At 34.8% G+C, this 22,029-nt stretch overlaps 1 protein-coding gene across 1 annotated transcript; it reads left to right on the top strand.

The window, feature by feature from the left end:
- The first annotated feature begins 1,817 nt into the window (after positions 1-1,817).
- Positions 1,818-21,330, top strand: LOC110737663 (probable bifunctional methylthioribulose-1-phosphate dehydratase/enolase-phosphatase E1 1). The gene is made up of 13 exons (XM_021918000.1): positions 1,818-1,995; positions 2,599-2,894; positions 3,436-3,572; positions 4,123-4,218; positions 8,333-8,452; positions 8,885-8,974; positions 13,379-13,555; positions 18,436-18,591; positions 19,113-19,262; positions 19,346-19,447; positions 20,019-20,128; positions 20,823-20,941; positions 21,044-21,330. The coding sequence occupies exons 2-13, from the start codon at positions 2,645-2,647 to the stop codon at positions 21,133-21,135; spliced, it is 1,599 nt and encodes a 532-aa protein (XP_021773692.1). The 5' UTR covers positions 1,818-1,995; positions 2,599-2,644; the 3' UTR covers positions 21,136-21,330.
- The last annotated feature ends 699 nt before the right edge of the window (positions 21,331-22,029 follow it).

Genomic DNA, 22,029 nt, shown 5'->3' with positions numbered 1-22,029 from the left:
AAAATTATTTTTACTAATTCTTTATCAGGTTTCTTCTTTAAAGTTACTAATTTTTACTGAATTAAAATTATTTATATTGAACTGAAATTACTTATACTATCATATTTCTTCTAGTTACCGATTTTTAATTATTAAAAATTGTTTTATAGAACTAAAATTATTTTTCATGAATTGAAATTATTTTTACTAAACTGAAATTATTTTTGTTGAACTAAACTTATTTTTACTGAGATGAAATTATTTTTGTTGAATTTAAATTATTTTTATTGAACTGAAGTTATTTTTGATAAACTGTGAAAGTATTAAATATTATTAATACGAAGTATTATAGTAAATAACTAATGTACCATTTTGCACATATTGTACAAAGGTGGTACTGTTGATAGTAGATAACTGAGGTCGTACTTCGTATTATGGAGTATTTTACACAAACACAAAATCTCCAAAAAGGCATATGTACGTTAATTTACTGTAAGACGGGTTAAAGTTATCTTAAAACTATTTAAAGTTACCCTTTATACTACAAAATCTATTATTTTTCTAATAATAAATTCTATCTTATAAAAAAAACTTATAATGTATTAGATTAATCATATTAGCCTTTATACTATATAATCATGAATCTATATATAAAAAATTACACATTAAAATAAAATTCAAACCAATTACAATTAAAAGTTACCCTTTAAGTGGTTAAAGTTACCATAAAAATAGTTTAAGTTACCCTCAAACTGACGGTCTTACAATAAAATTAGGCCCCGTTTACTTCACCTTATTTTTGCTGAACTGAAATTATTTTTACTGAACTGAAATTATGTTTGCTGAACTTAAATTATTTTTACTGAACTGAAATTATTTTTGTTGAACTGAAATTAATTTTACTGAACTGAAATTATTTTTACTGATTGTCTATAATATTTCTTCTTTGAAGTTACTGATTTTTACTGAACTCAACTTATTTTTACTGAACTGAACTTATTTTTATAAAACTGGAATTATTTTTACTGAATATTATTTTTTAAACTGAAGTGAACATGACCTTAATGTACACCCGCCTTACACAAGACTTATTGTTACACAAATTAAATAGTTATGATCAGAACGATTTCCCTCAAAATTGTTTAGAGATAAAGTAATTCCCTATTTACGTCGGTTTTAAAACTCCACGTATGATTGGTGGTAGCTTTGTTATTATTTTTTTAATTTTGGTTTAGTGAAGAACCGTTAACAGTGATAGCGGTTCCATATAATAAAACCGCTATCACCATTAGCGGTTCTTTAAAATAAGGAAGTGGAAAGAAGATTATAAGTGTGATATATTTTAGCGGTTCTTCACTGAACCAGGAAAAAAAAATAATAAAAAGCTACCACCAATCCTATGTGGACATTACAGTGGAAATCTATTTATCTATAATAAATAATATTAAAATAACAACCGCTGACATGATCTTTTCCCCTAAGTGTACACATGTCAAGTTGTGATTGAAAATTTTTCCGCCTAAAATATATGTGATGTCATCATATTATTATTTTTTTAATATTTTTGTTATTTGATAAAATTTTGGTCAATATTTCACTTCGATCCATTTTTATATTTAATGCATATATGTAATTTTCATTTTTTTTCTTTGTAATTTGAAATTTAGTATATTAATTAATATGTAAACTTAGTTTAATAACATCGCAATTGTGACAATATACCAACTTTTATTTGTCAAAATCGTGCATCGCACTAAGACTAATCTAGTTAGTTTTAAAACCGATACAAATAAGGAATTATTTTATCGAAAGCCTTCGTTGGGATCATTTTAGACCAATTTTCCTTAAGAAAAAAAAAATAATAAAATAAAAATTCCTCGGATGTTTTAAATTTCTGTTTCCTCCGTGGACTTTTTACTTGGGCGCTGCACTCTCCATTGATTCGTACATCAAATTTTCCTTTTCCATTCAACCGGCTCCTCAGCTTCCTTCTCCCATTGAACCACCTTCTAAAAGGTAACGCTTTTTTTTAAAAAATTTTTAAATCATCGAATATCAATTTCACAATCTAGGGTTTAATTTCACAGTATCATTATTAAATTAGCGGTAGTCATTTTAGTGTTCTTCTAAGTTGGATTGTTGAACTGTTGCTTATAAACACTCAAAGTTATTATGGAAAATTAAATCAGCGATTTCGTTGCTAGAGTTTGCTATGTGTGCTATTATTATCATACGAGAATAAATTTATTTGATTAAGCGAACTTAATTTGATAATCAATTCTAAATGACTAAATTTGAGGCTGTTCAAGCTCGAGCCAAGCCTAGCCAAGCTAAGCTTGGGTTTATAGGGAGGCTCATTGAGTTTCGAGCTTGCGTAAATGACCAAATTCTATTATTAAGCTCGAGTTAAGAAGGTTTTACATGTCTAATTGACCCTCAAAGTATCCTTCATTGTTCATGTCTAGTGAAGGCTTTTAAGTATATAAAGCTGTATTCCCTTTTATAAAGAAAGAATATAAAATACTGTTATTCTATAACAATAGTTATATGGTTCATTTGCACATAGAATCTTCCAACTTTATGCATGAATTAATACCAAATGCTTTTTGATTGTTACAGATTTGAGTTACAAACAATAGGAAGGGAATAAGTGAAAGAATTGTCGATGGCATTTGCATCAGCAGCAGCGGTAGGACCATTAGTTGCTGGAAATGGCCTAAGAATGGCGAATTCCACAACTACGCAAGCTTATCTTGAGAGCAAACCTGTTCAAGAAGCGAAGGCCTTACTCACTGAACTCTGTCGTCAATTCTATCACCTTGGTTGGGTTGGTGGCACTGGTGGCAGCATCACGCTCAAAGTTCATGATGATTCCATCCCTAAACCCCAACAAATCATCATTATGTCTCCTTCTGGTGTATTCTCTTTCTTGTTTTATCTGTTTAATTGACCAATTTGTGTAGTTTTGTGGTGTTGGTACTCTTTGAGTTTAATACTTTGTTGTCGTTCAAGTCTTTGATTAATCAAGATTGTGTGGTTTATGGGTACACTTGGACAATTTTTTTTTGTGGTGTACGTGTATTTGGTTGGGTTTTTTTTTTTTTTTTTTTTTTTTTTTTTTTTTTTTTTTGTTATTTGATGTGGTTACCCATTACATTAATGTTTAATGTTGTTCAAGTGTTTGATTGTTAGATTGTGTGGTTTATAGCATGGGAAATCTATTGTTTTCGTAGTTTAGAGTGTTTAATTGATCAATTTGTGTGGTTTTATGATGTGAATTGGAAAAGCTTCAAGTTTTGATTTCGCTGGAATCGATTTTGTGTTTCAATTGGTCAGTTGTGCTTGTTTTGCCATTTTAGGCTACTTATATCATCTTGGTTGTCTTTCTATTTTTTTTATTGTTTAGAAGTCTTATTGAGCTTTTATGTTGCTTCCGATGCTTTTGTTTGTGAGTAGGAGTTCAGAAGGAAAGGATGCTTTCAGAGGATATGTATGTGCTTTCCTCAGACGGGTCCATTGTATCTGCACCTAGTCCAAAACCTTACCCTCACAAGCCACCTAAATGTTCTGATTGTGGTCCTCTGTTCATGAAGGTAATCTCTTCCTTAATTCATTGAGTTGGCAGCTGAGTTTTATGGCCATCTGCAATCAAGGAGAGGAGTTGCAAGGCTCAGTTTTTCTAGTTTCTATGGGGTTTCTTGCTTGTCTAGTTTTGTGCAAAAGCCTGTTTGATTGCTTTCTCTATTTTCTCTGTGTAGCTGCTTATGTACACTGCATAAAATACAAAATGTAATTGCTGTTTTGTAGCTTGTGATATTTGGGACTAGATATCTTACATTATTTGTTCCAAATGACGGCTATCATTTCTTTTCTTGGTTGTTATTTTAACAGCTCGTCTAGCTATTATCAGGCTGATTCAACAAATTCTCTGTCTGATGTTTTGAATTTTCACTTTTGAGTGGTCTGATATTCTGATTGGTTCAGTTAACACTATATGGATGCCTAGAAGTTTCTATTGTTAAGTGGTGCTATTGTCTTTGTGTGTTGCTTCTGAAATATGACCGTCTCTTCTACTGTAATATTCTGTGTGAAATGTTGCTTGGGATTTCCAGGATCATCAACTTAAGTCTCCATTGTTTGCAGGCATACCAGATGCGTAATGCTGGAGCTGTCATACACAGCCATGGGATGGAAAGTTGTCTAGTAACAATGATGAATCCAACGTCAAAAGAGTTCCGAGTGAGTTTTTTACTTATTGATCAATTGAAATTGCTGCCTACACTTAAATGTTTATTGAATTTTGTTCTCTTGCTATCCTTCTCTTCAGTATTGCTTGTGCTTAGTAAAGACTTCAACAATGGAAGTTTGATTGGCAAATGGCAATTATATTATTAATTTGTGCAGCTAGGTTACTTAGGTCATCCAACTTTGCTAGTATAATTTTACCTTTGATTTTGGTAGAATATAAATAATGGCTATGACTGTAAATCAACTATAATAATTTCTTTTATGCGCATGTTACATTTCCTCCCCTCTAGGGGGATAGGATGGAGTGATACAATTTCTTCTACACATTCTTTTCTTCTTCTAAGTCATGAGCTCTAATTAGTTGGTCTTAAAAGTTTTAAAGAGATTTAGTTTTAAAACATGTAAAGGTAGCAAAGTATGTGAAGCACAAATACTTTTTCGTAGAAATCAAAATTTCACAATCACCAAATATGCTATCAAGTATCAACATACCTAAAATATACAAAAATATATTGTTATATATAACATAAGTACATTTTAAGGTTTTTGATAAGTATAGTTTAAGTATTTCCTTCAAACAATGTGCATTACTTTTATTCAAAATGATAGTTTATAGGATCAAATATAGAAAACAATTTATTAGTTGAATTAAGCATCAATATATTTAGCCGTAAACAAGTATTTGATTAGCATGCTTAATTTAAAATAATCCTATAAGGTCGCATACAAGCATGGATCGAGCCAACTATAAGCAAATGAGCAAGGCCACATTGACACATCATTATTAGGGTGGCCGACCAAATGGATGAAAAATGAAAGAAGACTTAGTCTAGGTTTTCCTTTCTTTGTGGAGTTAGTTTAGGAAAGAATCAAGAGAATTGATTCTATTACTGTATTAACACATGAGTTGGATCATAATAATACCACGTTCATATTCTTTCTCATTCCACGATTGGATCTTGTGTGCTAGCCAACTATTAGAGGAGCTAAGAAAAGGCACACTACAAAGGTATATTACTAGTTAAATTAGGTTCATGATTACTGTGTGTATAAATCCATATTTTGATGTTTTTCGCATAATATATTTACATCAAAACATCACAATAGTATCAAGAGTCATCTTACACATATTAATTTTTTGTCTAATATTTAATAAATGTTTCCAATTTTATGAAATTATCACTATATTAATTTGCATGATTTTTTGGGGTTTTAATCTTGAAGGATATTTGTTAGAAACAACCTTTTATATGGAGCTTTTTGTGAGATTTAATCATTTTTAACAAAAAAATTTTTGTAAGATGAAACCTTACTCTTTCTAGCTTTAGATCATATCTTTTCCGTGTTGGCCCGCGCTTTCCCACCATTGCCTTTTCTTCTAATTGCACTCATCTTCTTCTATTTGCACTCCTTTTTACCTCCAAAACAAACATTTTTTATCTTCTTATTGTACTTCTACATCATGAAACCACCAAATTAAATGCCTCCATTTTTATCTTCTTCATTTCCTTCAAAAATAAGCCATTTACAATCCCTCTTCGACATTTTTCTCATTCCTTTCTAACCATCTTTTGTCCTAATTCAACCCTTTAACCATAAAATATTTAAACAAATCCAAAAATTGTTCTTTAAAGGCTAATGTTAGACCATCTCCAATGGTGAGACTCATTGGATTTTTTTAGGAAAGAGAGTATTTTTTTGTAAAGAAGACCAATAAGCTAGTATCTAAACTTAGATACTAAAAAAAAAAGTTGCTAAATTTAGATACTTAACTTTGAGTCTCAATTGACAAATATGTGGGGCCTTATTAACGTTATAATAATTTTTATTTATTTATTTATTTATTTATTTAATTTCTAGTCACAAGTCTAATTAAAAAAAAATATTGGATATGGTGGGCCATAATGGAAAGTGACATTAGTATATTTAAGAGAGTCTCACCATTGAGAACTTATATATCAAATGAGTTGCTAAATTGATAAGTGGGTTGGATATCACCATTGGGTGTGAAAAACAACTCCTTTTGTATTTTGCTAAATTGAGAAGTGGGTTGGTTATACTCTAAGTTGAGTCTGACCATTGGAGATGGTCTTACGGTTTTAATGTATTTATTTTGCGAAAAACATCAATATTATGGATCTATGCACCTATAAATTGTGAACTTAATATGTATATTAATACACTTGTAATGTGCCTCCCCTAGCCGATTTGATCTGGTTACAAGACTTTTAGAACTTCACACGGAACTCTTCTAATTAGCACACACGGTCTAACTACGTGATGAGATTGACAAAGCAAGAACTTTTCTCTTCCTCTCTACTTCTGTCACATGTTTGTTACATTTTTGGGCGATGAATATGAACACGATATTTAGATTCTAATTTATGTGGTAATATAGTGTAGGATAGAATCAATCCCTTGTTTCTTTCTTAAACTAACTTCATTTGAAAAAAAGGAATACCTAGACCAAGTTTCTTTCACTTCTCATCCATTTGGCCAGTCACCCTAAGCATCATACGAACTTTAGCGTGCTTGTGGTGATGTGCCAATATGGCCTTGCTCCGATCTTAGCCTTTTTGCTTATAGTTGGTTCGATCCATGCTTCGGTGCGACCCTATATGATTAGTTTACATTAAGTTGCAAGCCCAATTACACTAAGCATGTTAATCGATAGCATTTTTCAGCATATTGATGAATTTGTATCCAATCCTATAAACTATTGTTTAGAGTAATGCACGTTGTTTAGCAGACGTTCTTCCAACATATATATATGGTGTGAGTTTGTCCCTGTGGAGCAGTCATTTCTTTGGTTTGAACCTCGTATCTCCCCTTTCCCTCTATGAGATAGCAAGGTCTCCTTAGCCCATTTTTCAATACATACCAATTTATATGATTTTTGTTCTATGTTTGTGGGTAATGATTATATTTAGATAGCTGTAGCTGCTGGTCTTCCTAGTTCCTATCGTAGATTATATAAACATTTTATACTCTCTTCTTTTTGTACTCTTAGCTGTTAAAAATAATAGGGGAAAGAATGTAGTTGTAGCTCTTTAGTCTTTATCCCTGCCTTGTTGCATACCTAAAGTTCTGTTGTGAAACTGGTCTAAGCTACTTGAATATTTTGTATGATATCATAAATGCATAGGAATAATTTTTTCAGAAAATGTTCAGTAGATCATCTTGGTATGATTGAACTAATGGTAGCTGATCCTAAATCAAGCAACCCACTTAGAAGCTCCATGGATCAAGAACCGGTTGCCCTTGTATTAGAGACTCTTGGATTTAGTCCATTTACTCTCAATCCCGAATTTGTCACTTTGCTCACTTGGGAGATCCCTTGAAGCCCACAAAGGAGTGTTATCTATGTGTGCATGGCCCATTTGCTATTTTGGGCTATATAATAAGTTTGATTTATCTTTTAATTAAGTTTTAATAAGGCTTAGAGGAGTTACTAACATCCTCTCTTATTTAGCCGTAAGTTTATGTGTGCTTAGGGGTAATTGTTACTCTTAATTGCTGATTTGTAACTACCCATTTAAATAGGTGTTACAAAGGAGTGAATTAAGAGAGGTTTAAGACGGTTTTAGGAAAATGTTAAGTTGTAACCTTTATATTTTCTTGCTGCCCATATTTCCTATAAATAGGGAGCTAATATGAAGAGAATCACAGCTTTTGATTATTGAAAAAAAAAAACCCGAGTGTTTTAGCATTTTGCTTTGAGTTTGTCTCGAGTTAAAGTGTTTCCTTATAGCTTTGAATTTATTCTTGAGTTACAAGATTAGGGTGAACTTTGAGTGTGTCTTAAGTTCTTGCCTAAGATCCCAGAACTTTGAGTGTGCTCTTCAGTTTTGGTTATCAATTCCGTTTCGTGAGCTTTCTAGTGCAATTCGTGAGTAACCCGTTCTAAAAAGTATGAATCCATCAACCTATATTCGGGTGGGTGTATTTAGACTTCATCAGTAGCTCACTCAAGCTGTTTAGAGGGATGATTTGCTTCAAAGACCCACAATCAGGGCAATATTTCCTACTGTCTTTATCATTAGACATTAGTACTTGCTTTCGTTTCTGTGTGGTGCCTATTTTTATATTTGTTTTTTTTTGATAGATCACTCACATGGAAATGATCAAAGGTATTCAAGGGCATGGTTATTATGATGAGCTTGTAGTTCCAATCATAGAAAATTCAGCTCATGAGCGGGATCTCACAGATTCTCTTGCAGCAGCTGTAAGTCCTATATTATATGCTCCATTTAACCCATATTATCTATTAGCTTTGGGATAGTGGCTCACAATAGGATTGCAATCCACAAATATTATAGCTAGCAAATAAAGTGGGACAAAGGGATTAACTTGTGTCTTACTACTTATATCTACTTTACAACATCTAGGTGGTGATTAAGGGAGTGATCTGTAGTCATTTTTCTGTAGCAAAATTGCAATTTCTCTCATGCTTTGAGCCTCTGAGGTCTATTAATTATTCATAGAAGTTTTTGCTTTACCTTTTGTTATGATCTCCTCCCTCTCTCTCTCTCTCTCTCTCTAGAGGAAAAAGGAACAGTTATAAATGTCATCATTATTGTATAGTTATTTATCTTAAAGTGGTAACTGTGTCAGTATAGAATTCCACATGCCTTCTAATCCATTTGATTTTCTACAGATTGAAGCATATCCCAAAACTACTGCTGTCCTTGTTCGGAATCATGGCATCTATGTGTGGGGAGACTCCTGGATTAGTGCCAAGACCCAGGTTAGTTTTGTAGCCAACTGACTAATTGATCGATTAGTCAATATGTTCTAGCACTGCCCCATTCATTCCAATATGAAATTGGTGTGGATTAACTTTTTTCTACCATGTAATGATAACGGAAACCCCCCTTTGTAGTGGACTTCTTTGAATTGTCTTCATCTACTGCTATGATGCATTGGTGTTGCGTTGCAACTTTTGCGTCATTTCTCCATTTGAAGTTAAATGATATGGGATCTTGCTCATGCTGTTATGAATTCTTGAATTTTACCTTCAATTTACACGTACAAGCTATGTAAATTACAAAGCTTTATGAATGGAAGTAGTTTGTTTTCATATTGCTATGCCAGCCTTTGTGCATAATACTGTATCATTTAGTCTTTTAGGGAGGTGTGTGATTCAACAAGCCTGGTAGTAGCGTTAGGACTTAACAAACATATAAATCTTCCTATGTGCTTCCAAGGCTTACTGTTCTAGATGCAATTTTATTGACTCAGCTATTTCTCTATATCTTTTGTTCAACCAAAATGTCCATGCTTGAAGTTAGGGTACCAGGATGTGATGTTTCTCGACACTTAGAAATTAGTCCCAAGCTGAGGAATCATCCGGTATATTTACCCAGTCTAATTATTAGAATTATAGCCATGATGGATCCTTATCCGTTTCTGAACATAGGTTAGGATTAATGGTTTGTCCATCTACTGCAGACATTGTTAAAGTTGTGTTCTCTCTCTTCTTTCTCCATCTCTATTCGTGCCCTTCTCTCTCTTTTCTTTTCTTTCTGTTTGTTGATCTTCTTTTCTAGCACTCTTCTATTCTCCTTGTCTATCATTATCAACTTGAGTGGGGCACTTAAAAGTTTAGTCATTGAGACTTATTCTTTTTTATTGGGGTAAAGGTAAGAAAGATATACCAAAGGATATTTCATGTAAAAAGAAGATATATCGTAGGATAATTGTGTCAAATCCAATCATGTTTGGTGTTTGAAACTCTTGGGTCCTCCTTTATCAAAAGAAGAAAAGCTTTTGTAGGGGCGTTTTGTGGTTATAGGTCAAAAGAACTCCTTGGCCAAGTTTCTTAAGCTTGTTTTTTCTTTGCGGAGAAATCAATGGCCAGAATTTAGGGCAGCTTTTGTTAGAGTGGCAAAGGGCGAGGTTGTGGCAGATCCTGACGCTCCTTTGTTCTAATATTCAAGTAGATCATGTATGGGTCACCACCACCAAAGTCAATATGTGTTTGAAATCTAGTTAGTAAGCTTCCTCTGATTTTTGTTGATCAGCAGCAGTAGCTTAGAGTTTAGGGAGTTCTATGCAAACATGTAAATCCATGCATTTGGAGGCGAATGAGTTTTGTGATACCCTAGATATAATGTTGAGTGATGCACATGGTGTCATGTCTACAGCACCTGAAGTGATGATTGAGGAAGTGGATACAAATCATACAATGATGCGTTGTGAGCTGTAGGACATGGATTGGATGTCTATGCTCTAACCCTTGCTTGACTTATGGTTTCACCATGTTTATCCTGTTTGAAATGGGGCAACTAATTATTTTACTCTTCGTAGCTAAGTGTGGAGTAAAATATGGTGGAACATTGTCTTGGGGAGTGGCTACCCCGCTACTGTGATGGTTGATGAACCTTTTTTCGTATCAATGTGATCTGAATTTGTAGAAACAAGTTTGCATAGAGCTAGTAGAACTAGTAGTAGTATTCCTAGCCTTTGGTCTGATGTTGAGGTTACAAAGGAGTGGGCATGGTTTGTTTATCAGTCATATGGGCTATATTGGAATTTTAATGGTCTGTTTTGACCTATTATATTCCATATTTGTTTTGCATCTGCCATTAAGTAAAAGTTCTTTACAACTTGGGGCCCGGGGGATAGTGTTTCTGGCTGTTATGCACTTTCTGCTAGCTTATAGTTGCAAGGATCATGGAATTAAATTTAAGTAAGGTGATCTCCTTGTTCTTGGTAATCGGATCTTCTAAGGATGATTGCTTCTTCTACTGGATCCGGATACTCATCTTCGGAGTATATTATATGCTGATGATTCTTTCTCTGCAGAAGAAACACACACCAAGGTTAGCTGGTGTTTTGTTGGTAGTAGTATCTATGCAGGTCAAGTGATGAGCTCTGGTTCTGGGCATTAGATTTTTTGGTTTCTGAGAATCATCTCTGATGAAGAAGGCATGTTATTGGTCAAGCTTAGGTCCTTTATATATTAGATATATCATTGTTGGTTTCGCAGGTTGTGCAGATTTATTTTAAATGCTGTTGTCCAGCATCCAGTGGTCAATTTGGCTGGCAGGAGGAAAGAGTAGTTCCCTTCTAACTTTAATAGTCCTAAGTGACTCCCACTAGGCTGCTATTAATAGAAGGGGTAATATCCAATATTAAAAGCTTATGCTTGGAACTATTAATGAGTTAAAAATAAAGGAGGGGACTAAACTTTGGGGAAAATTGCAGATTGGGGACTGAACTTTCATTAGTAGCAATTAGGGGACTTAAACCAGTTTTCAGGCATAACCGGTCATCAAGTTTTTTTTTTTTAAATAAATAAATAAATAAAAATTCTGATGTCATTTCATAGTACATTTATTTCAGAGATATTTTTTATGAAAATTACAGCTTAAACTCCATTGTTAAGTTTCATGGTTTGCCATAACTCTTGCCAATTTATCACAATAATCTGTTTCTCACTCATCTAGTACTCACCTGACTCCATTATCCATCCCATAACAATTTACTCCTAAAGAACTAAAAAACCATCAAATTTCCCTTTTTTCTCTGTTAATTAATGGCAGGCGACAACGATAAGAAGACAAGGATTAGTGGGTGCCAGCGATGAGTGGGTGTCGCTGCATACGTATATAGTGAGGACGCGGATAGCGTCTAAGTGCATGAAGGGGTTGGAAGAATGTTGAAAGGGAGAGATCTGCTTAAGGTTAGGAATGCAATTTGGGAGAAAAAACCGAGTTACAAGATTTATTAACATTTTTTTTTTCAATTTGAAAATTTGGGGAAGAGAAAGAAAATTATCGGTGATTTTGAAGACATTGTTATTGATTTTGAAGAGTAGAAAATAATTAGTAGTGTTAGATTTTTATTTTGGGAATCTTTTGAACTTTTCCCTGATACTTTATCATTTTGGAATTGATGATGGTGATTATGAAATGTGGTGGAAAATCTTCTCTCACTTAATGTAATTTTAAATAATATTCTGATATATTGGGTTTATTGGGCATTTGTCTAGGAATTGTGGTAGGAATATTAGTTCTTTTCAGTCCTCCAATGGCAAACGAGTGGGTAGAAGTTTGTCAGAAGGTTGAAGAAATTACTATACAATAATGGATTTTTTTTTAAGTCATAAACTTGAATTAACTGGCTGTAGCAAGTTTCTATTGGAAAAGTGACCTCCGACCAACTTCCAATCCCCTATTTGCTTCTAATGAGAGTTCAGTCCCTTGTTTGTAACTTTCCACAAAGTTTAGTCCCCTCCTATACTTTAGCTCAAATATTATTAAAAGAGGGAGCTGGAAAATTTATCTTTGACATTAATCTCGAGGATTGTGGTCTTGGGGAAGGTTTAGTAGGGTTTAATTTATGCTGTTCTTTCAGGTTTTTTGTGCTTTTGAATTATTGTCCTCTGGTTGTAATCCTTCTCTTTGCATTCTAATAATTTTTTCTTGCCAATTATGTAATTTTCTTGCAGTGATGACCGTATTATTGCAGGGATTTACATATGTAGCCATGCAGAACAACCTTTGTTTTGAAAATTTATAAACTGCAAATCAACCTTACATCAATACATGTGGATTGTTTGTGACCTAAGTATCTGATATATGTTAACTGAGTGACTTTAGTCCTTCAGCATGAAGTTAATGTCTGATCCAGTTCTGAGGTTCTCCAGGCTTGCGGACGCTTGAAGCTTGACAATTACTAGTCTAAGCTTATCTTCTTCTACTTTTGTCATGTTAAATATCTCATATCCCAATATAATCTAGTCAAGTTGACCATGAGCACTAGTAGATTCCACTTGCAGAGGTCTCATGTTTATTGGTGTGGCTAAAGTGATCCATATTTTGGTTGTAGAATTTAAATTCCCCATTGTTTGCAACTTACAACAATTGAAAAGACGAGAAATTTTTAAAATGTTTTTTCTTGCTAGTGTAGAAGGCCATGTAATATTAATAAGCATGTGCACATGACTATGTAATCTTGTATTCAGTTGTTCAATTGTGTACTTGTTGGTTGCCTCCAATTAAAAAAAAAAAAACCAAAACAAAACAAAAGCATTCTTGTGCACTTGGGAGGATAATTGAATTTTTATTACCTTCCTATTTTTTTTTACAGATGTTATTGATCCTTTTCTATTTCCTAATTTTTTTTTGAATTGTGATATTTTAAGGCTGAATGTTACCACTATCTATTTGATGCTGCAATCAAACTCAATCAAATGGGTCTGGACTGGTCTACTCCTACCCATGGTCCTATTAAGAGGATTCAAGGAGATTTCAGAAGTGGTGAAAGTGCTGTATCTGCTAAGGCTGGGACTTCTGGGTTGAACCCTGGGGAGCCAAAGCCAGTAAGTTACTTTATCTTTTCCATTCTTGAGAAAAAATGGTACTATGATCCATTGATTTATTATTTTTTGAATTGACTGCATCAAGTTCTGTCATGACTTGATGCTTATGATGGATATGCAATTGCTATTACTCTCTGAGGTCTGTTCTAGCACTGCAAGCTACCAAATTCTTCTATACCCATGAGTATCACATAGTAGATTCCCTGTGATCATTCAAGATTTCCTGATGTCCCATCCTTAGGGTTGCAATCTTGTAGTCTCCTAGTGATGAACCCCTTAACCATAGACTTATAAATGGCTAATAAGAAACAGGAAAGGAAAAAATCTACTTGGATAGGTTTCTAACTTTCCACTGTTTGCATGTTAGGGTTTGACCAAGAATTCCTACACTTGGAATAGGAAGGACAACTGTTTGGAGCTCCTCCCCCCTCCCCCCAATTGTTTTCCCACAACTAAAGTATTCTATTCTAGTTTTGCTTTCCCTGGTAAAGTAAAATAGCTTTTACCATTTACATAAAGAATTACACTATATATAGTCTGTATATAATACTACATTGTATTTAATGTTGTAATCCCTCATAAGGTAATGTATCTGCATCTTCATGCCTGTAATTTCGACTCAAACATACTACAAATTAGGTGATTGACTAATTGGGTGATGAAGGTTTTAAATTTGACTTCATTATGAAGGTTCTTTTTAGCTCTTCATTCCAATTTCTGTTTGGGACGTCACTGAGGAATGTTGGGAACTATCAAATCATTGTTTGTGCTTTAAATGGTTTCTTCCGCAATTTCTAAATCCTCTTCATACAGTTGTAGTTGTTAGACACTGGTGAGGGTCCAATTTAGTGTTATTGTGATAGTGATGGTCCTGTGGTAAAACAACAATAGTCTTTCTATGTTTTGGATTTACGCAAAGAGGGAAGAGAGAGGTGGAGACAACAGTGGTATGACCCAGGGAAGAGAGAGGCAGCGACATGGGGGTGATACTAAGGGTGTTTGAAGGCAACGGAGCATCAAGACTCTCTTCTTTTTCATGGTGGCATGAAAGGGAAAGCGCTGAATTTTGGCAGTGGTTCTGGGTGTACACCGAAGGGTTACTGTAGGTGCTTTTCAGCAGGTGGCTGTGGTGCTGCAGTGGTGGTGGCGATCATTAGAAGTCAGCAGGAATTTAGATTCCTTTTATTTATGCCAAAGATTTGGTTTAAATCCACCTACTCCTAGGGTATAGGAACCCCAAACCTTGGTTATTTTGAAAATAGGCTCCCCTAGAGGCCTTAGTTTCAGATTTGAAACTTAATGAACCAAACATTGACTATAAGAAACAAGTGTGGGGGGAGGGATGGGGTAATAGTGGTGGCATGTGTTGGTTGTCCAGGCCATATTTCCATGTTTTGAGAGAGGTAAGGAATCATTGGTGTGGCAATACCCTGATTTGTTAACTGTCAAGGATGGCAACAATGGGGTGAACATGGTGGAAAAAGGGTAGTGGAGGTGGTTTGTTGGTGACATTGATGGTGATAGTGGACTTGACGTTGAAAGTACAGGATGGAGTCTTGCTGTGGCCATGATTAGAAATTAGTAGTTGGGGTCTGTGTTTGAAATGACCATAGCACAGGGTTTCCTAGAAGGTTTGCCTTTCCCTAAGATGCTCTATAGGTTGTAAAGTTTTCTTTTCCACTGCAATACATTCTTACTTACAGGAAAAAAAAAAAAGACCACAGCAGCTTCACTTCTGAATCTTATTTGAGTAAGATATGCATCACTAACATCAAGCCTGCAGATTCTAACTACCAAACAGATGCAACTTCTTGGTCAGCATTTTGTCTCTTAAAATTAAGAAAGGCAGCAAATAAACTCAAACAAAACTATATGCATCATTGCAGCAAAAACTTAATCAACTTACGTTATCACCAAAAATCAATACCATCACAGCTCAGTCGTCCATTTTTTCCCTGTATATCTGTTGAGCTCCATCTCCCCTTCCTACAAGTTTCTCATTTCCTTGGGGCGGGGAATTAGAGCAAGCTTATCATATATCAAAGCCTACACACTCAAAAAATAAAATTAAAAAAAATGAATGCATACCAAATCAAATGAAAAAAAAATAAGGATAAGGTAACAACTGGTGAACAACAAGTGATATAAAAACAACATTTTTTGCACATTCATGTATCTTGTCTAGCATCACTTGCGTCCAACAATTCTTTTCATAATTATTAAGATCATTTACAATAAGGAAGTTTTTTTTAGCCTCGTACTCATCGGACGGGGCAGCAACAAAGAAGCTAACCACATAAAAAGACAACATTCAATGGTCTCTCTTTTTTTTTCTAATAAAGTAAGAATGTATTGCAATCAATCAATCAATCAAAGCCTTAATCCCATAAGTGGGGTCGGCTACATGAACCAAATTCGATTATTCGGTGTAGTCATCCACAAAAATCTTCCTCCTCTATCCCTTACGATCCAATGCCTCATCCTCATGCAAATCCATATACTTCATATCCTTCCTAACTCCTTCCAACCAAGTCATTTCGGTCTCCCTCTCCCTCGTTTAACCCCTCCATGGTCCCACTCTTCGAACTGGTGCACCCTTTAGTCTCCGTCTTACATGCCCAAACCAACACAGACGATTTTCCCTTAGTTTGTCTGCAATGCCTGCCACACCTACTTTCTTGCGAATAACCTCATTTCTGATTCTATCTCTTAGAGTGTCCCCGCACATCCACCTTAACATGCACATTTTTGTAACCTCCATCTTTTTAATGTGCTCCTTCTTAGAAGCCCAACATTCTATACCATAGAGCAACACTGGTCTTATGGTAGTCCCGTAGAATTTTCCCTTTACATAACACTCCCGTGGCCGCTCTCCATTTAAGCCACCCCGACTTAATCCTGTGGTCCACGTCTTGATCAATGTCACCATTTTTTGGATGATATTGCAGTGGAAAAGAAAACTTTACAACCTATAGAGCATCTTAGGGAAAGGCAAACCTTCTAGGAAACCCTAGGCTAACTGAAGAAACCCTGGGCTTTTTGAGTGTTCTTCTCTAACCACTGGTACCCTTTTTTAATGGTGTACCTCTAAGTAGTCCATTGCTGAGTTTGGAAACCTTGTTTAAGGTGATTTTTGACTTTGCAAATGTCCTTCCAAACCCAGCTAGCAGTGGCAGGGGGATTGTAATCCCACCATTGCTAGTTCTTAAGATATACACTATGGACCCATCTCACCCATAGGTTGTCTTTCTTTGATGCAATGGCCCAAACAAACTTGCCCACAGCTGGTCTTGTTTTAGGCTGAAATCTTGTCGGGACTTGGTTTTGAGTGCAGTTTTGACTTGAACAGTTTTAATCAAAATATGCTTCTGGTTGTGATCAACTATGTATTATTGCCTTTAATGTGACTTGTTGAAGTTGATAATTATGGCCTTTTCTACAACGAATGTCAAGCTGGAGTTGATTGGTACTTGACCATACTCACTTTTTTGGTCAACCTATTATCATAAAATATCTAAAGCTTGAAATTGCAAGGCGTTAAGGGTCATGCGGCTTTTGTGGTCTAGGCGATGCGATTTTGATGAGGCGCAGCTAAGGCATATTGGTTTTCCACAATTTTTTTTTTTTTTTAAATTGTTTATTATATGTGCTTCATTTCAATGAGTCAGAGTGAGGCGTGCTTTAGGTGCAAGGAACTCTGAAATGCCTTGGTGTTCCTTGACCATTTTTATACACTGTTTCGAGTTGACAGTGGAAGTAATGAAACAGTATCATCACTATTTCTTTATCATGAACTGTCCCCTGCGCTGTAGATATGGTGGCCAGTGACTGCAAATTCTTGTTTTTTTATCAACTGCCCATAACCCTATTGTCCTTTGTGTTGACTTTTTTTTTTTTTTTTTTTTTATTATTTTTTGCTGGCCTATTAATCATGTGTGTTGGCTACCTTTTGCATGTAGACCCTTGGTTGTTGCCTAATTCAGGTATTGGAAATGTAAAATTGTTTTGACCTTATGCAACTGATAGCGTGTGCTGGGATAAACTTATTAATAGCCATTAAGCCTCTTTGTAGAGGTATTAACATATAATCAATCAGTTTCACACCCTGTTTAAAGCTTTTATCAACACTTGAGTCCGTAAAGATTTGACCTTTTTGTTGGGAGCTTGTGTAATAAAAAAAAAATCACGTTTCTCAATTTGCCATTCTTGCAAAGTCCGCTAGTTGGCCCACATAGTCGATTAGACTCACTTGTGCCCATGAAGCATGCCCTGATCCAATTTTTTGTCAGTCTATGTGCGCCCAAGACCTGCTCTAGTCAGACCGTGACACCCAGCCTCCTTGTTTTCTTCAGCTTTTCTTAGCCCCAGAAGCTACTGTGCAACAGATATTGTGGATGGTGGGTACAAAATTTTGCCGGAGTGAATCATTTCACAATATTAGTACACAACTTTTTTGTAAGTAACTTGGTCAACCACCTTAACCTCCTGCACCCAGGGTCTAGATTTTGTTCTATCCTTTTTTGTTTTTTTGACAACTTGCTTGTTCATAAGAAATCTAGTGTCCACACTGAGGTAACAACTAACATGATCTTAGCATGTATAGATTTTATGTTACTTGTCTGATTGTCACTAAAGAGGCTTCATCTAATCATGGTTGGTAGAAGGGGTCGGAGGGTGTATCATATGTGCACAACATTGCTCGTAAAATGATTAGGCACTTAAAATGCAAGTGTTAGTTTTGATATATCATCAAAAATCCTTATGTTGGAAGTTTATCAAAAACATGTGCTATTGATGTGTAAAAAGAGGGAGTGCTTAAAGTCTTAGGTTTGTTAGTCAAACTACTTATCTTACTTTCCTTGTTTTATATCATTGGGCAGCGCTGCATTGTTCTCGACATTGAAGGAACCACAACCCCTATATCTTTTGTTACTGACGTTCTTTTCCCATATGCTCGTGATAATGTTGGAAGACATTTGAGCTCTACATATGATTCTCCAGAAACTCAAGATGATATTAAGCTACTGCGTGGTCAAGTAAGATCGTGTTTTTTTTTTTAAATCTATTATGATACTATTTCATTAGCTTCATTTAAGGCCTTTTCTTTTCTCCCAGCTCTTGGTAGTGAGGACTTATGTCTTGGCTTAGGGTTTGGTATGTATTTCCCTGCATGTTTTACTTTCAGATATGCTTCTTCAGATAATTTTTGCCTGCTTTCTTATGCCTTCAGTGAAAACCAATCTACTAATGCTATAAAGAACAGATATGATAACGGTAGCTTAATTTTTTCCCCAGAACACGAACTAAGTGATTCGGTGTATCATATGTCTGAGGAGTCTCAGGTAAGTGTTGGTGTCCAAGAAAGTCCACAAACATCATGGCTCACTAAATTACAATTATATGTGCTTCATTAATAAGGGTCTGATATCAAATATGTGTTGTCACCTGGGGTTGTAATGATCTTGTGATCATCTGTACTCTGCAGCGTTGTTTGATTGGTCAGATAGCTGCTTGCTAGCTCACAAAATTGAATCTGAAATGAGCATTATTTTTGTAGGTTCAAGAAGATCTTAAAGCTGGTGTTGTTGGCGCTGTTCCAATCCCTTCCGATGATGAGGGTAAAGAGGAGGTTATTGCTGCTTTGGTTGCCAACGTTGGAGCTATGATCAAAGCTGACAGGAAAATAACTGCATTAAAGCAGCTGCAGGTGAGTGGAAGATCACAAAGATGCATAAAGAACCTATCTTGTTTATGCTATTGTCTGAATCCTGAAAACTAATTTTCTCACAGGGTCACATATGGAGAACTGGATTCCAGAATAACGAACTTGAGGGTGTAGTCTTTGAGGATGTACCAGAAGCTCTTGAGAGGTGGCACTCTTCAGGCATAAAGGTGAGTTTGTACTATTTGTTCTTTTCAATTTTTTGCTATATCTATTCTACGTAGTATGTCAATTCATTGTATAATCTGTTGCAATATGGATTAGCTTATTAGTCTCCAGTGGATAAATATCATGTTAACGGGGCCCTGAGTGTTAACCTATTAGACAATCTGAAGATTTTAAGTTACGGATCGAAGGCAAGGATGCTTTTCTTGGATATACAAAGTAAACCTGCATAGTATATCTGTGTACACCATTGTTGTCAAGGATTCATGCTGGGTGATGTTTGCAGTGTTTTAGTAGTGTTGAAGAGGGAAAAGAGCTTGTAAAATCTAACAGTCTTGGTGGTTCTACTGCTCTGCACTACTTAAAAACTTGTGCATATCTGTTGTAACTTTTATGTTTGTATTTCTTTTTTTTTCACTGTGAATTGTGGGCTTGGAAAAATACTACAAACACATTAAATATGTTAAATAATTATCAATGCCAAGCAATAGCCAGACACAAGTAGAATTGGAGTAGGGAACTTGCTGGTGGTATTTTGTTGGTTGACTAAATGTTTGTGTTCTCCTTGCTCTTTAGGTTTATATCTATTCCAGTGGCAGCAGGCTTGCACAAAGGCTTATATTTGGAAACACCAAATATGGGGATCTTAGGAAATATTTATGTGGATTTTTTGATACCGCAGTTGGGTACGTACTAATTTTTATGGAACATTTTAAACATATTATGCCAATCTTACAATTGATTTGTAAATTAATTCTTAGTAAAAAGTATAGCAATAATAGGCTACAATGAAATTGCAGCATAAGTGCTCCTTAAATGGATCAAGCTACCTGCAATATTTGCTAAGTAACTATTTGAAGATAAACCATTTGGGACCAAGCCTCTAGGCACTAAGCGAAAATTGTTTGAATTAATACGGCTCATAAATGACCTTCCTTCACCAAAACAGTTAATCACCAAATCTTATAATGCTTCACTGCTTAGAGAATGTCAATGTGTATACACTAAGCCAAATTTTGTTAAAAAAAGAAAATGTAATCACTGTTCAACTAATGTCATGATGTGCCAACAGAAATATTAATAGTCCTTGACATTTTCAATATAATATCCTTTACCAACATTCGATGCAGCGGTGAATTATTAGCAAATGCATCACCTGTGTGAGTAAGCATTTACATATGCTAAACCTTATTGTTGATTTCAATTGTTTTGAAGCATTTACAATGTTCAAACTTATTGTTGATTTCAATTGTTTTGAAGTGACTAGTGGATTGAGAGGTCATTGTTAGATGCAGGAGATATTTTAGTGGATTGGTCCAAGAATCTATCACACAGCAATAGCATATCCATCATTGAATTGTCTTGTTCTTTATTTCACAGGAACAAGAGAGAGACACGAAGTTATGTTGAGATCTTCAACTCAATGGGGGTTGATGACCCATCAGAGATTTTATTTGTAACAGATGTCTATCAGGAAGCCACTGCAGCAAAGGAAGCCGGTAACTGCTTGTAGTTTGCAGCTCTAAAATTTTTATTATGTTCTTATCCTCCTGGTTAGCTTTATATCTGATCTTTCCTCCGGTTCAATTCTATCATCTCAGGTCTTGAAGTTATAATTTCAGTGCGGCCTGGAAATGGACCTCTTCCAGAGAATCATGGATTCAAGACAGTGAATTCATTTTCAGAAATATAATACTACTACTGTAATTTAGCTTCTGTAATCTTTCTATGACTTACAATAATATACTGCTAATCTCAAAAGTATCAATAAGATGTATATTTGAAATAATTGGAAAGGTAAATTGGAAGCTGGTTTAAGCAATTTTTTTGGAATGAACCTCGAAAGTATTAAAGAACAAGGTATTTTACACACCAATCTGTTGAAGAATATGGAGTATTTGCTTTGCTTCTGAATTTCAGAATAATAAGAGAAATCATCACCCATAGTAATTCACTTGGGTGTAGGTAATAGTCTTAGATGTCAAAATAGAGTCACTATATGTCTATATCTATCTTTTTTGACATAATTTTTGCCTTGTCAAAGTACATCATGATTGCATTTGCATTGCTTCCTAATCATAGTTTTATTTGCTTTCTTATTTGCATTGATTTCCACAGCCAAATAATGGTCACAACCGTGGGTCCAATAACATAAATTAACTCGGTGGAGTATGTACCTTCTGCAAGAGGGAAACTGTCCTTAATTCTTTCGTTTATTTTGTATTTTTTGAGTATAGTAAGAGGGAAATCTCAATGTCAAAATACATAATGATAGTATTGTTTCTTAATCATTTGGTTTGAAAATTTTGATGTCTTTATGTCATCTTTATAAGGACACTGTGCTATGGTCCTTGTTTAATCATTTGTTTGTTTTTTATTAAAAAAAATTACAAATTTATTTAGTTTTCATATATATAGTGCACTAGGATTTTACCAATTCTATTTAAATTACTCCAATTCAATCTGAATCTAATTAGATCCACTTCGAATTTAAATTTGTTAGTTGGGATCCATCTGAAATCCAATTTATAAATATACTGGTGGTAATTATTAAATTAAAAATTGACCCAAAATACCCCTTCATTTT

The sequence above is a fragment of the Chenopodium quinoa genome, unplaced genomic scaffold (assembly GCF_001683475.1).
Source record: "Chenopodium quinoa cultivar QQ74 unplaced genomic scaffold, ASM168347v1, whole genome shotgun sequence".
Classification (NCBI taxonomy): Eukaryota; Viridiplantae; Streptophyta; class Magnoliopsida; order Caryophyllales; family Amaranthaceae; genus Chenopodium; species Chenopodium quinoa.
The sequence above is the reverse complement of the archived record's forward strand: the minus strand, read 5'-3'. Positions and strand labels throughout refer to the sequence as shown.